Source organism: Palaemon carinicauda, chromosome 21 (assembly GCF_036898095.1).
Source record: "Palaemon carinicauda isolate YSFRI2023 chromosome 21, ASM3689809v2, whole genome shotgun sequence".
Lineage (NCBI taxonomy): Eukaryota > Metazoa > Arthropoda > Malacostraca > Decapoda > Palaemonidae > Palaemon > Palaemon carinicauda.
Genome location: NC_090745.1, coordinates 27,037,308 through 27,054,148, shown reverse-complemented (window position 1 = coordinate 27,054,148; position 16,841 = coordinate 27,037,308). Strand labels below are relative to the sequence as shown.

Sequence of the window (16,841 nt, the reverse complement as noted above, 5' to 3'; positions counted from 1 at the left end):
TGTGCAAGGAGAAATGAACGTCTTGGCGGACTGCCTCAGCAGAAGAGGACAAGTCATCTCCATGGAGTGGACGTTGCACAAGACTGTGTGCGAGAAGCTATGGATGACATGGGGTCAACCCACCATAGATCTTTTTGCGACTTCACTGACAAAGAGGCTCTCGACTTACTGCTTTCCAGTTCCAGATCCAGAGGCAGCCCACATAGACGCTTTCCTGCTGGACTGGTCTCACCTGGACGTTTATGCCTTTCCACCTTTCAAGATCCTAAACAAGGTGCTGCAGAAGTTCACCTCTCACGAAGGGACCAGGTTGACGTTGGTTGCTCCCCTCTGGCCCGCGAGAGAGTGGTTCACAGAGGTACTTCTATGGCTGGTAGACGTTCCAAGAAGTCTGCCGTAGCGGATGGATCTCTTGCGACAGCCTCACGTAAAGAGATTTCATCAAAGCCTCCCCACGCTTCGTCTAACTGCCTTCAGACTATCGAAACACTCTCTTGAGCTCGAGGGTTTTCGAAGGAGGCAGCTGGAGCAATCGCGAGGGCTAGAAGATCCTCTACCATCAGGATCTATCAGTCGAAATGGGAGGTATTTAGAGACTGGTGCAAGTCCTCCTCTATTTCCTCTTCCAGTGCCTCTGTAGCGCAGATTGCGGATTTTCTGCTTTATCTGAGAAACGGTCGCTCCCTCTCTGCATCCACCATTAAAGGCTACAGAAGCATGTTAGCTTCTGTTTTCAGGCATAGGGGTTTGGATCTTTCTAATAACAAAGATCTCCAAGACCTGCTTAAGTCTTTCGAGACTTCCAAGGAGCGTCATATTTCGACTCCTGCTTGGAACTTGGACGTGGTCCTACAGTTCCTTATGTCAGACAGGTTTGAACCATTAAATTCAGCCTCCCTGAAGGATCTTACCCTCAAGACACTTTTTTTGGTGAGCTTGGCTTCGGCTAAAAGGGTTAGTGAGATACATGCTTTTAGCAAGAACATCGGCTTCTCCACTAATAAAGCAGTATGTGCTCTTCAACTTGGATTTTTGGCCAAGAATGAACTTCCGTCTCGTCCTTGGCCTAAATCATTTGAAATCCCCAGTCTTTCTGAGATTGTGGGGAATGAAGTTGAAAGAGTGCTGTGCCCCGTTAGAGCTCTTAGATTTTATTTATCCAGAACTAAACCGCTACGAGGTTGTTCAGAGGCTTTATGGTGCTCCGTTAAAAAGCCCTCTTTGCCCATGTCTAAGAATGCGTGGTCTTATTTTATTAGACTTTTGATTAGGGAGGCACACACTCATTTAAGTGAGAAGGATCGTAATTTACTTAAAGTCAAGGCTCATGAAGTTAGGCCGATAGCAACTTCAGTAGCGTTTAAGCAAAATAGATCCATTAAAAGTATTATGGACGCGACCTTTTGGAGAAGCAAGTCGGTATTCGCTTCATATTACTTGTAAGATGTCCAGACTCTTTATGAGGACTGCTACACACTGGGACCATTCGTATCAGCGAGTGCAGTAGTGGGTGAAGGCTCTACCACTACATTCCCTTAATCCCAATATCTTTTTAATCTACTCTTGAAATTTTTAATCTTATTTTGGGTTGTACGGGAGACTGAGAAGTCTTTCGCAATCTTTTTGATTTGGCGGGTGGTCAAAATATTGTTTCTTGAGAGCGCCCAGATTAAGGGTATTTATGAGGTCCTGTTATAGGGGTGTTCACCCTGGATATAGCAGCTCCTGGGAGTCTTTCAGCATCCTAAGAGGATCGCTGGGCTTCGTGAGGATAGTGGACTAATGAGGCAGAGTAATTATCAGAGTCAGCTTCCTTACCAGGTACCTATACTTAAGTTTGATTTTTGAATAGTTGTCAAAAACTCTTGAGCATATACGCCTTTATTGTTTTAATACTGGTCTCTACCCACCACCATGGGTGTGAATCAGCTATTTATATATTCACCGGCTAAGTTTAATATTTAAAAATGATATTTTCATTATAAAATAAATTTTTTAATATACTTACCCGGTGAATATATAATATTAAAGGCCCTCCCTTCCTCCCCGATAGAGACCCTACGGACTGAGAAGAACTGGTTTGGTTGAGAAGTATATGCGGTATCTGGCCGATAGTCGGCGCTGGTGGGCACACCCGGCAGCCTTCATGGTGATCGCTCGCGAGTTTTTGGAATCTGTGGACCGTCGGAGACGTCAGCTATTTAAATATTCACCGGGTAAGTATACTCAAAAATTTATTTTATAATGAAAATATAATTTTTACAAATAACGAAGATATAGCGGTCTTTAAATGATGACGTCATCCTTACTGTGTCGTCTGCATGACTGAGTTTGAAAAAATCATCTTTGTGTGTTATTTTTCATATCTATAGCGATTTTTCACTTATGTTTTGAACTATCGTACGTCTGGCAGAAATGGGAGGCATTGGTAGAACGTAGTTGAACGAATTCTACTCATAGAACAGAAGCCAAAGTTTCCAAACACTTACAGAAGTTATAATGCATGCGTTTGTTTACTTGAACTTCGTATGTAGATTGTTTTCACAACGTCATGGGAACTTTATAGCAAGGCTAATGTTACCTAAGGTCATAAAAAGAACAAATAGTCAATAATTTTTCCAAACAATGAAGATATAGCGGTCTTTAAATGATGACGTCATCCTAACTGCGTCGTCTATCTGACTGAGTTTGAGAGAATCGTAGTTCTCTCTCTCTCTCTCTCTCTCTCTCTCTCTCTCTCTCTCTCTCTCTCTCTCTCTCTCTCTCTCTCTCTCTCTCTCTCTCTCTCTCTCTCTCTTTTGAAGTTCGCATGTAGATTGTGCTTTCATAACATCCTCAGGAACTTTATAGCAATCACAATGTTACCTAAGGTCATAAAAAGAAAAAATAGTCTATCATTTTTCCAAACAATAATGATATAGCGGTCTTTAAATTATGACGTCATACTTACTGTCGTCTGCATGACTGAGTTTGACAGAATCGCAGTTATGTTTATTTTTGCATCTCTCTCTCTCTCTCTCTCTCTCTCTCTCTCTCTCTCTCCTCTCTCTCTCTCTCTCTCTCTCTCTCTCTCTCTCTCTCTCTCTCTCTCAAATTATTCAAAGCTGCCATTTATACAAATTCTATAATATCAATGTTCAACTCTCTTAGAATCAAATAATGGTTGATCTCTCTCTCTTTCTCTCTCTCTCTCTCTCTCTCTCTCTCTCTCTCTCTCTCTCTCCTCTCTCTCTCTCTCTCTCTCTCTCTCTCTCTCTCTCTCTCTCAATTTGAACTGCCATCTACAGTATATCAACCAAATGCTATCACTCCAAAATTAAATTCATGATCTCTCTCTCTCTCTCTCTCTCTCTCTCTCTCTCTCTCTCCTCTCTCTCTCTCTCTCTCTCTCTCTCTCTCTCTCTCTCTCTTACTCTTACTCTTACTCTTACTCTTACTCTTATGTTTCGATATGTCGTACTTCTGGCAGAAATGAAAGGCATTGGTAGAGGGTAGCTAAATGAAAACTACCAGCTACTAGAACATCAGCCAAGTTTCCAAAGACACAGAAATTATAATGCATGTGTTTATTTACCTGAAGTTCGTAGCCTATGTAGATTGTGCTTTCACAACGTCTTCTGGAACTTTATAGCAATGCCAATGTTACATAAGGTAATAGGAAGAACAAAAAGTAAGTGGAGAACAAAAAAAAAAAAGAACCAAGAAAGAGGGAAACATGAATAAGAGTAAAAGCTGAAACCTGCTAACTAAAACACTGGCAATAATAAGAGATGGCTGGCAACTCGTAACATAGGAATAGTAAACTGAGGGTTCAAATACCTCGTTTAGGGTGCATTTATGTAAGAATAAACAATAAAAGTTATCATAATAATATTATCTTGATTTCTTTAAGAAAAGAAGCGAAAATTTGTTGCAAATCTTTGGGAGCTCATATCTCAAAAACATACTTATTCACACTTAGGTACATTTTTCTCACTTATTTATTGTTCGATATTAGAGAGAAAGATATCATTGAAAAGAAGAATAAAATTCCCACAATTCTGTCAGACAAAATTTTGATTTTCTTTTTATATTTTTTTCACGATTATTTTCCGTCTAGACTAGGAAAAAAAAAATTCATTAAAAAAAAAATAGAAAGGAAAATCAAAATTCTGCCTGACAAAATTGTTCGGTTGATAGAGTAGTTTTTATGGTATAAGCTTCAATACAATTGATATTATAGTAGTGGGGAAAAATGTACCTAAATTTTTTTTTTAATCATGATTTTTGCTAATAAATCCAAAAGTTTTTGATCAAATGTCTTGAAATTTTTATATGATGAAGGTATTATATATGTCTATATCATATATAGAAATGGTGTAATTTGGATCATTAGAAAAAAAAAATGGCGGACATGGCGGACGGTCCCCTTAAAACCATTCATAATTTGGGATTACGAGGAGTGTCATCATTGTTCATTCAATCATTTATTTCACAGATTTTTTCAAGTGAAAGTGATGGAAACTCTATCTGAGAGGAAATGTCAAGGAGGAGAAGTTCTCGAGGGTAGTGTGCTAAGTGTAACCTTATTTGCACTAGCCATTAATGGAATATCCTCTGTCATTCCTCAAGATATTCTCTCAATACTATTAGTGGATGATCTCTCCATATCATTTGCTGGAGCTAGAATGGCAATGGTTGAGAGAAGACTACAACTATCAATTGACAAAATATTCAGTGGGCTGATATGAATGGGTTTAAGTTTTTGACAAGCAAAACTACTATTGTCCATTTCTGTTGTATCCGGGGAGTACATCCAGACCTGGATATATGCATGAAAGTTCAACGGATCCCATGTGTAGGTGAAGATAAATTTTTAGGATTGATATGTGATTGTAGGCTTACATGGGTTCCTACTCTTGAAGGCTTAAAAAGCTAAATGTCTCGAGGCTCTGAATCTTTTAAAAGTATTGTCCCATACATCTTGGGAGCAGACCGCAAAACTATTTTAAAACTATACAAGACCCAGATTTTTTCAAAAATTAGTTATGGAAGTGAAATATACTCCTCAGGCACCCCAAGCCAATTAAAGATATTTGATTCTATACATCATGCTGGTATTAGATTGTCCACAGGAGTGTTTAGAACTTCACCTATCCCAAGTCTCCCTGTTGATACTGAAGATTTACCTTTAGACCTTTACCAGATGTTTTCTATTTTTCGGTATTGGTTTAGGTTGCAAAGACTCCCTAATTCTTTAGCCTATCAGGCTGCAAGCCATGTAAGGAACTCAACATACTTTGCGTTGCACCCAAAATCTCCTCAACCTTACGGCTTTAGGGTGAAACAATTGATAGACAGTCTTGATATAATTAGAACTAAGTTGCATCCATTTAAGATATCATCAGCTCCTCCTTGGAAATTACCAGAGAAATCTTTTTGTAAATATTTTATTAGTGTTAAAAAGAACATGACTGAATTAGAAGCGAGGTCTCTTTTTATGGAACATGTTGAAGAACATAGTTAATCTACTTCTATTATACTGATGGCTCCAAATCTGATGATGGCGTTGGATTTGGAGTACCGGTATATAGTAATTCTTTTAACTGTAGAGATGCACTTCCTCCAATATCCTATATTTACTGGAGAACTATATAGCATACTGACCGCTACTGACAAAATAGCGTTTAAAGAGGAGGGCAATTTTACCATTTTTATTGATGCAAGAAGTGTCCTTCAAGCTTTGGAAGGTTTTAATTCTAATAACCCTTTAGTTTTAAAGATTTTAGATTGGCTTTTATTTATTTGCCTGAAAGGTATAACAGTTCGATTGTTGTGTAACTGGAATACAAACCATGCTATTTATTAGGGGTTATACTTTCGGCGACGCTGAAATGACGAGCCATTAAAATTTAGCGAGGGTTAACTACCCACACCGCTAGTTAGCGGGGATAGGGGGGGTAGCTTGCTACCACTCCCGTTTATACACCTGTGATTTACCACACTTTACTTTTGGCTCGGATGGAGAGCGATTGTTTCCGCTCTTTCTCCTTGCCTATTCTGGACTGCCATTTATTTTTGTCTTTAACTTACTTTTACTTATACATGTATATATATGAAAACATTCTTAATGTTTATGTATATATATGTGTTTAGAAATGTGATAAGTTTCCTTTTCAGTATTTGTGCTGTGCATGTGATACATATACGACTACAACACTTGCGTATATTAGCACCGGAACAAGGCCAGCACAGTTCCACTTCGGGGGAATGACCTCTCCCTCTCTGGTCCATCGGTCTTCCCGTCGGCATATAATTGTTGACTCGGCCGCCGCAGGGGAATCATCATCGCCTGGACCCTGTTCATTCAACTATTGTCTTCGCCTTTTCCCTTTTCCTACGGGAAACATGGATTACTGAGCGAAGGGAATGTGGCCTCTCAGAGATTGACTACGGTCTTTCTCTTCTCAAGGTCGTTCACCTTTCAACAAGTGTACTATTGGGAAGAGCACCTTTCCCGTTTGCGGGTTAGGTTGCGCTTCCTATTGTTTGTCTCAATTATTTTTCAGTGAAATTATAATTGTAATTTTAACTTTTCAGCTTTTCTCCGTGGGGAATGCTTCCCTTCGGAGGATCAGTGGTTCTCACTATTAGTGAATATTCTTAGCTGATTTAAATAATTGTATTTTTTTTTTTTTTTTTCTATTACAGTTACTCTACACCCCCTTATCCCTTGGATGTCGACTGGGGATGGGAGGGCACAATACTTATTTTTATGTTGTTCCCTTGGGGTTCCTTTTGGAGTTCCTCCCTAGGGAATTTTCTGTTAAATAATTAATTTTATTTTTTCCCAGTTATCTATGCAGTGTTTTTTTCGTTCTACTACGAGTACCGACGAAGCAGAGCTGTTCTGTTCATGCCTGGGGAATCTGCTGTCACTGCCGTCCCTCAGAGGACGTCGTCATGAGCATCATCACCTCTCTTAGAAGTACGCCCGTGACAACATGACCAGCACTTCAGATCATCTTAGAGCGTTACCAGGCGGTTCGCCTCCAGGGGTCGGACAACTTTCCGTTCCGAGGGAAAGTTTCCTCCCCAGATGTGAGGTTGTTTCTCCCTTCTGTGGGAGAACTTCCCACATCTTAATAAATTCATCATCTCCGACTACTGTTGCTGCCTTCGCCCAGACTACTCTCCCCCCTTGCTGAGTCTCTCTTTCTTCAGAGGCGGAGCACAGTCTTAGGCAAGTCTCTTCTACGAAGTGTTCACCTCTTTCGTTCGCGAGGGAGGCCACTCATAGAGACTCCTCTTCGGAGGATCGCTGCTATTGAAGGTCAGCTTGCTGATCCACCGACTTTCATGGGCGGCATCCCTTCTCTCAGAAGTACGCCTGTGGCAACCCCTGATCAGCACTTCATCTTCGAGGAAGGTTGTTTCCCCCTTTTGAGGGAGAACTACCTGCATCTTAAATCACTTCACAAACTCCGACTGCTGTTGCTGTCTTCGCCTAGACTACTCTCCCCCCTTGCTGAGTCTCTCATCCTTCAGGGGTGGGGCACAGTCTTAGGCAAGTCTCTCCTACGAAGTGTTCACCTCTCTCGTTCGCGAGAGAGGCCACTCATAGAGACACCTCTTCGGGGGATCACTCTGCTCATCAGTTCCTGATCATCCTACCAGCAGACCTGCCAGTGGAACTTAGTCCGTGGACTTCGGTCCTGGACTCTTCATAAGGCCAGCTTGCTGGTCCACCGGCCCTCATGGGCATCATCAGTTCCTGATCATCCTACCAGCAGACCTACCAGCGTAACCTTGCGCTGCAACTTAGTCCGTGGACTTCGGTCCTGAACTCTTCTATGGACCTTTCACGGTTGCCATCAGTGGATGGTTCGCCCTTCCAAAGGGCACACCCCAGTTCCTGATCGTCCTGCCAGCTGACCTGCCGTTCTACCAACGCAACCTTATGCCGCTGGTAGTCGTGGACTCTTCTGTGGACCTTTTACGGTCCCCAACTGTGGATGTTCGCCCTTCCAAAGGGCACATCCCTGTTCCTGATCGTCCTGCCAGCTGACCTACCGATCTACCAACGCAATCTTGCGCCACTGTTAGTCCTTGGGCTTTGGTCCTGGACTTCCGTGGAGCTTTTACGGTCTCCATCATGGATGTTTGCCCTTCCAAAGGGCTCATCCCAGTTTCTGGTCGTCCTGCCAGCTAACCTGCCGACCTACCAGCGCTACCTTACGCTACAGTTAGTTCTTGAACTTCGGTCCTGGACTCTTTTGAGGATCACCAGCTCCCGCCTGCAAGCATTAACATGCGCACCATTGCTTCTGCGCGAGCGCCAATGGTCTTGCGGGCGCGCACCAATGGTCTCCCGCGCACGCGTGCTCCAACTGTCTTCCGCGCGTGTGCGGCAATGGTTTTCTGTGTGCGCCCCCCCCCAATGGTTTTCCCCGCGTGCGCCCCCCTTCCAATGGTTTTCCCCGCACACGTCATGGTGGTCTTCAGCGCGCGTGCGCTCCAACTGATTTCCGTGCGCGTGCCAATGGTTTTCCCGCGCCCACGCGCAAATTGTCTTCCGCACACGTGCCAGCGGTATTCCGCGCGGGCCATTGGTGTTCTGCACGCGCGCCAATGCACCCACCCTTGCGCAACCAGTCACACGCTTCGGCGCATTTTAGGGAGACTGCACAAAACTACACAGTGCCTTACTGCGCGCCAGTGCTCTCATATCCAGCACCCTCCTGCTCACTTGCGCTTCGCCAATGCGCCAACTCTTCACAAGGAACCAGTGCTTGCCTGTTAGCGCTCGTCTGCGTATTCACCGGAAACTGCGCTTCAGCAGAGACTGAGCACCAGCATCATCCTGTGTGCCATCGCACCAGTACTCTCCTGCACACTGGTGCAATAGGCAGAAAAAAGGAATAGAACTTTTTGGACAGGTCACCGAAGATTCCATCTTCTAAGGGGAATCAAAATGGGGAATCCTTGGTCCCTGTCTCTTCTGAAGTTTCTTTTGCCTTGACAGACCACTGTCAGCAAACAAGAAAGCATCAACAGAATGATCACTAGATCACTGTTTGCTAATGGCTAGTTCACGGTTTGCTGATCGCTAGCTAGCCGATCACCAGATCGCCAATTGCTAGCTCAGCTTGATCCTTGACCTCTAGTCCCTCCAATGACTAACGGTCTCCAATTGCTAGCGTTCCAATCACTGATTGCTAGTCAATAACCAGTCATCAGCTTGCTAATCAGGCAGCTCATCTTTCTTCGATCATTGAACTCAGCTCGCTGATCTCTGACCAGCCCATCATCAGCTTGCTGATCTCTGACCAACCAGGAGGGACCATAGTCTGCTGATCATCAATGGCTTACTACCACTAACTGACTATCATTAAACCATTCTGCTGTCTCTCAGGGCTCTCATAGCAGATTTCCAACTCATTGGCTGACTGACCAGACAGCCTTCATCTGCTTGTCAGTTACCATCCTCGGCTCAGACTGCCGATTCACCGATCATCGGCAATTCGCCAGCAGTTCGTGACTCGGACTTACTAGTTAACCTCTTCCCGTAGTTCCCTAGATCAGAAGGTATACAAAATACTTCTCGCTACTGGCCGTTTGCCATCACACTAAAGTGATCGGCAAACGATCGACAATCCACATCAACGGCTTGTCAACAGGGGACTACTTGCGAGCACTCTCCAACTGCACAGTAACCACGACACCCAATCGTTAACCATTGATTAACATTCGCCAGATTGATTCTATTCTAAGGAATAGCATCAATCCCATCAGGGCGCATGGTAGGGCTAAGCGTTGCCTTCCTTCTGTTAGTTAAAGGAACACTCTCTCAAGGAAGAATTCTTACACAGAGTATCGCGTCTGATCCTTTATGCCACAAGTCAAGACCCCAGCATCGACAATCTGCTATGCAAAAGGATCCACAAGGAGCTGTCCCTTTGGGTCGATGTCCACACCATTTTGGATTTCGAACAAGGGCTAAGACCTCAGGTCTTCATTTGCACACTGGACCTAAAGGACACATACTTCCAGGCCCAAACCATCCATCTAGGAAGGGTGGAAGATTCAGTCTAGACAGACAAGAAACACCAGTTCAGGGCACTGTGCTTCGGTCTTTCCACGCCAAAAATCTCTTTGTCCTTTATCCATATCAACAAAAGGTGTTCCATCTCTTCCAGGGTAGGGTTACGATGTTTAGAAATAATGATGATCCCCTTCGATGGTTTGACTGTTTTAATGGCTGCCTTCTGCTTGATGATCGTCGAGATCGTAGACATATTCCGGCTATATTGTTTAGTCAGATCTCTCACATGCACACCGTGCTCATGTTTTTCTGTAATTTCTTGCTTCAGTTCTAATGAAAGCATTGCCTTCTTCCTTTTCCCACCACTACTACTACCTTTACCGAAACTTAAGCTTCTTAGGACCCATGATTATACGTAAAATCGAAAAGGAAACATAAGAAAAGGAAGATAATGAGCACTGTTAATAACGGACCGAACAGAGGACAATCACACAATGTGCGCGAGAACAGAGAACTGACAGATGTGACGCTCAATAACGTCCCTCTGACGTGCTGCCGTTACCGGCGTAAACAAGAAACTACGATCGACGCTTCGAGAAAATTCTACGCGTATGATCTACGTCAGATGTTGGAGCATGACTTCGGGTGTCAAAACGAAAATTTGATCGAATTTTACTTGGGGTGTTGGAACAATCGTATGTAGAGGTTCCACTGTATGTATGTATGTATATATATCTATTTATTTTGGGAGGTACTGTACCCAACAACAAAATAGAAACAAAAGCAGATTTTATTTTCATTGTTCCTCCTTGCTTGATGAGAAACTCGGCCAAGTTTGAATGGTACTACTAGGGTGCCACACCCATCCTCCATGTCTTCCACCACAATGGAAATTTCATATGCCGAATCCCCTATTGTCTCTACCTCAGCGGTCACCAAGGTGACCCGAGGTAGCAACAGGGCATATCGGAACTGTTTCACAATTGCTCACCTTTCATTTCTATTCCTAACACGGTCTTTTGCCTCTCACATCTATCCGGTCATCTAGGATTTTCTTCACTCCATCCATCCACCCAAACCTTGGCCTTCCTCTTGCACTTGTCCCATAACTCCTGCCCCTTTTTCAGCAGACGACCATTTTCCACCCTCTCTATTATTTACCACTCCCTTCACTGCCTCCAACACTACATCCTTCATTCAGTCCCTGACATACATCTTCCTCTCCTCCATTTGCTGCAACAATATACCCCAAGTAGTGTACTTAAACTGATCTACTTCCTCAAGTAACTTAATTCCATGTGACATTCAATCTGGCACGACCCTCCCTTCTCGTTCATCTCATAACCTTCTTACGTACATTAACTCGCAATTTCCTTCTCACACACACCCTCCAAACTCTGTCATTAATTGACACTGCTTGTTCTCATAGTCTGCAACCAATGCAGTATCATCTGAAAATAACAATTGATTCACCTCCCACTCATGATTGCACTCATCTATCAGTTTTAGTCCTCGACCGAGCACTCTAGCATTCACCTCTTAAAGTTCCATCAACAAACAAATCAAACAACCATGGCAACATCACACATCCGTCTCAGTCCCTCTTACTGGAAACCATGCACTCACTTCATTCCCTATCTTTACACACTTTACTGCATATGTATAAACTCTCACTGCTTGCAACAACCTTCCACCAACTCCATATAACCTCATCACATTCCACATTGCTTCCCTTTTAACTCTATCATAAGCTTTCTCCAGATCCATAAATGCAACATAAACCGACGTACATTTTGCTAAATATTTCTCACATATCTGCCTAACTATTAAAATTGTGATCCATGCATCCCCTATCTCTTTTAAAGCCACCTTGCTCTTCCAAGATTGCATTCTGTGTTTAATGTGTAATTCTATTAATGCTATCATAAACTTTTCCAACCACACTCAGCAAATTAATACCCCTTGAAATTACAACGCTCATGCACATCTCCCTTACCTTTGTATAGCAGAACAATACACGCACTCACCCAGTCCACTGGCATCATTGACAACATAAAGCATATATTAAAGAATCTCACTTGCACAGTCACATCCCCTTCCTTTAACATCTTAGCCCTCATGCCATTCATGCTCTCTTCACTTCCTCTCTTGTAATCTCTCTCATTCTCATCTCACATCACTGACCCCTCAACACCTGCAACAGCAATTATATCTGCCTCTCTATTATCCTTATCATTCCACAACCTTTCAAAATATTTAGCCAACCTTTTTCTCACCTCTTCTCCTTTCAACAATCCTTCCATTTTCATGAAAGACAGGAAAATATTATTTTGTAGAAATGATAGTTGAGAAAATAAGAAAAGAAGTGTGAAAAAAATAAATCTTGTCCTTCATCGTGTCTACAGCCATCAGGGTTACAAATGTTATCAGTGTTACCAATATTGATGAAATTTCCCAAGATCTATTAAATGCAAGTAAATGATGTTGGAATTTATACCAAAATAAGGGTAAGTTTTATATGAATTGGGAATTTTTAGGCAATTATTTGAAATATGGAGATAATTTGATGGTATTTTAGATATTTTATGATGGAATTCGACTGAAACAGAAGCTTTCGACATCTTATATGGCTGGTGTCTTGGTTGGCAGAGATTGGGGTGTTATGGCTACGTCTCACTTGAGAGGATACTTCCTGTGTGATTTGATAATGTATGCCAAATACACTAAAATAATCCTGAATAAAGAATAGAATCACATGTGTCTCAGTTTGTGGTGGGGTGAGATGTAAGGATAGCTACTTTAAATCTCTTAAGCTGGTAGTTGTCGGAGGGAATTGGGGGAAGAGCAATGCCTCACATGGAGAAATTGCCATTGGCTATAGAAAGTGGTGTGATTATGTATGGTAACATAAAAATACACAAAAATAACCCTTTCACAGTCAGGATTAAAGGGTAGAATCCTAAAATCTTTGTTGGTTGGCTGAAGAAAATGGAAGGAGGGGGTAAAATCAAAGGTATGAGCTATTTTTAGTAAAATATCATCAGTTGTGACATGCTACCATTTGTGGTATTCTTTGGTAGGATAAACAAATGATTTTAACTTCCATATGGTTTTTGTAAATTATGTTACTGGTACGTCCAACACCCTTGTACCTGGCATGTTTTGACGCATAATGTATGTCATTATAGTAAAAGGGTACAAGGTCTCGGGTTTGTATAGTTAGGAAAAATACAAATTACTTTAGAGATTTGATACCCTAAACACATTTTGTTCATCCAATTATAAAGATTCTATGAATCCACAGTTCATCAGATGCTGTATAGTATGAGTTGGTGACAGCTTTGATACAGTGATCTGGATAAACTATATTTGATTAATAAATGTGTTAGAATAATGATAATTTTAATAACATTAATAGTAATATGTACATCTTTAATACCGTACCCAAAAGGGGTAACCATTTGCAGAATAAGTGTGTAATGAAAAGCTCTTGAAGGAAATATACGTATGCTTTTGTGGAAGTATCTTATCATATCCAGTGGTCTTAGTGTACTTATTTAATGATTTGTTTAGAAAATTATGGTGAATCATTCAAGAATTTCAGAATAATATAAGTTGTATAGAAATTCCAGAACTACAGTTTGATTTTAAAGAATGTTTCTTGTTTCAGGTTTTAGGACCATTCCACAAGAGTTTCACATCAATTGTTGGGCCAAATGGAAGTGGCAAAAGTAATGTTATAGATTCAATGTTATTTGTATTTGGGTATCGAGCTCAAAAAATCCGTTCTAAGAAGATCTCTGTACTAATTCATAATTCTGAAGACCATAAGAATGTCGAGAGCTGCACAGTAGCTGTCCATTTTCAAAAAATTATTGATAAAGATGATGACTTTGAAGTTGTTCCTAACACTCATTTTGTTGTGTCTAGGACAGCTTTTAGAGATAATTCCTCTTATTATCAGATGAATGGAAAAAGATGCCAGTTTAAGGCGGTAGCAAAAGAATTAAGAAATTTTGGAATTGATCTTGATCATAATCGTTTCCTTATTCTCCAAGGAGAGGTAGAGCAGATTGCTATGATGAGGGCTAAAGCCCTTACAGAGCACGACACAGGTATGCTTGAGTTTTTAGAAGACATAGTTGGTTCTTCAAGATTCAAGGAGCCCATTGAAAAATTATTTAAAAGAGTGGAGGAGCTAAATGAAGCAAGGGGAGAAAAATTGAATCGTGTTAAACTTGTAGAAAAGGAAAAAGATGAATTAGAAGGTCCAAAAGATGCTGCAGTAGAGCATATTAAAATGGAAAATGATTTAACCCGGAAAACTCACGTTCTCTACCAGCATAATTCCCTCGATAGTGCTCGGGCAAAACAAGAAGCTGAAGAAAAGAAAAAGGCCATTGATGAAGGTATGAGTGATGTGAAGAAAAAACTTGAAGAGATAGAAGCTTTAAGAGTTGAGAAGTCCGATGAGATCAAGAAAATCGGGAAGAACTTGGAAAGGATCAGTAAAGTCAAGGAAGAATGCTCTGAAAAATTCAAGGGACTAGAAAGTGAAGATGTAAAGTTGCAGGAAGAACTCAAGCATAAAAATCAGAAAAGAAAGAAAACAATGGCATTGCTGAAGACAGAAAAAGAGAAGTTGGAAGAACTCCTCCAAGTTCCTGAGAAGAATGAAAAAGATATTTCAGAATGTGAAACACTTCGTGAAGATTTAGAAAAACAAAGAAAGAAGGAAGAGGAAGCTTATCATAAAGCTATGTCTACACTCAACTCAGAAACTCAGCAACTTCAAGATGAGAAAGCAAAGTTTGAGACAAAACTTATTGATTTACGCAAAGTTGTAGATGAAACAAAGAGTGTTGTAGATATTGCTCAGTCAGAGTTGGATATTTACTTGAGTACAGAGCGTAATGAACTGAAGAAACTTGACCAGATCAAAAATGGTTTGGAAAAGTCTGAGGAAACAATAAAGAGTAAGACTGGGGAAATAAAGAGATTACAAAAGGAAATTCCCCAAAAAGAAAAACAGCTAAAAGAAAGTACTCAACGACTTCATCAACTGCTTCCTGAGCAACAAAGGGTAGAAGAAGAATTACGAAGTCTTCGCGTAAAATTAGATGAGAAGAGAAGTGCTATGCAGTCATCTCGGTCACGCGGCAGAGTTTTAGATGCCATAATGGAGCAGAAAAGAAATGGAAACATTCCTGGTATATTTGGACGTCTTGGTGATTTAGGTGGTATTGATGAAAAATATGATATAGCAATTAGCACAGCCTGTGGGCCATTGGATAACATTGTTGTGGATTGTGTAGACAGTGCCCAGCAGTGTATTAACTTTTTGAAGAAGAATGGCATAGGTACTGCAACTTTCATTGCTTTGGATAAGCAGGAAAGATGGAGGGCTCAATGTGAAAGACGCATGCAAACTCCAGAAAATGTTCCACGTTTATTTGATCTCATAAAAATGAATGATGATAGAGTAAAAACAGCTTTTTATTTTGCATTACGAGATACACTTGTTGCAAATGACATGGACCAGGCCTCTCGTATTGCTTATGGAAAGGTTCGTCACCGTGTAGTTACCTTGAAGGGAGAGTTAATTGAGACTTCGGGTACAATGAGTGGAGGTGGACGTTCCGTAAATCGTGGTCGCATGGGAAGCCAGGCTGCCGTAGTAAATGTTGATCCAAAAGAAATAGAAGGAGTAGAAGCAAGAGTAGATGAACTTACTCAACGGTCGGGGCAATTCCGGAAGGAAAGGGCTGATCTTGAAAACTTGATTAGTCAACTTACTAGAGACATAAAGGTAATGAAAAGTGATTTTGAAAAGTTTAAAATGAACGTTGAGGCAGCTGAACAACAGTTCAAATCCTTCCAAAGTCAAATTGAAGTTCAGGAGGAAAAAGTAGAATCTGTCAAGTCAGATCCAGTTGAAGTAAAGCGTATGGAAAAAGACATTGGTGAAAAAGTCAAAGACTATAAGAAAGCTACAGAATCTGCCCAAGGAATAGAAAGTGAGGTCTCCAGAATCCATGCACAGATTGTTGAAGTAACTGGTGGAAAGATGAAAGGTCTGAAAAAGGCTTTGGATACTGCAACAAAGAAGCTGGAGAAAGTCATAGCTGAAATTACTCGTCTTCAGGTAAGAAACATTTTATTTTGTTTAATTCTTCACTCTAAATAAGTCTATTGTACCTTAAGGAGTGCTACTGAGGCCCATGAAATCATAATTGTTTTAGTGATACTGCAAACTCTATATACCTTTTTGTTTCATCCGATTTTTTTATTTGAACATTATTTGAAAGATAATTTTATGCATGTGAAATTCTCTGGGCACTTATATTTTTTCTGTATATTTTAATCTATATATGTTACTTTTAAAGGTCACAATTTTGAAATGCAAGATTTTTTGCTAATAGTTTGTGCACTAAGTTTAGGCTTTAAAATTCCTTATTTTTTCATGTTTAAATGACAAAAATTGGTCAATATTAACAAAAAAATTTAATTACTGTATTTCCCGTGTCATAAGACGCTACAAGTGGCAAGGCAGTTTTAAAAAAAAGAAGTTGATCATTTTAAAAATTTCTTAGCAGAAATCCCTAGTCAGTGACTCAAGCATGATTATTGTCTGGCACAGTAACTTTTCTTATTTTGGGTGTACAGTATTATGAAATGTTTATGGTAATATTAATTAGCTATATGCCAATTATCCGAATTTTATTACTTATTCATATAAGAAACCACTAAATCAGTCGTAGTTTCCACCACAACTACACGTTTAGTCATAGTATTTGGTGTTTCAAGTGTAGTTTAC

The 16,841-nt window shown here is 40.8% G+C and overlaps 1 protein-coding gene across 2 annotated transcripts in view; it reads left to right on the top strand.

Moving 5' to 3' along the window:
- Nucleotides 1-16,841, top strand: part of glu (structural maintenance of chromosomes 4-like protein gluon) — a 134,272-nt gene that overhangs the window by 18,881 nt on the left and 98,550 nt on the right. For both annotated transcript variants that reach the window (XM_068344913.1, XM_068344912.1), the window contains exon 3: nucleotides 13,695-16,169. In XM_068344913.1, the coding sequence (XP_068201014.1) occupies nucleotides 13,695-16,169 (2,475 nt within the window). The remainder of the gene's footprint in view (nucleotides 1-13,694; nucleotides 16,170-16,841) is intronic.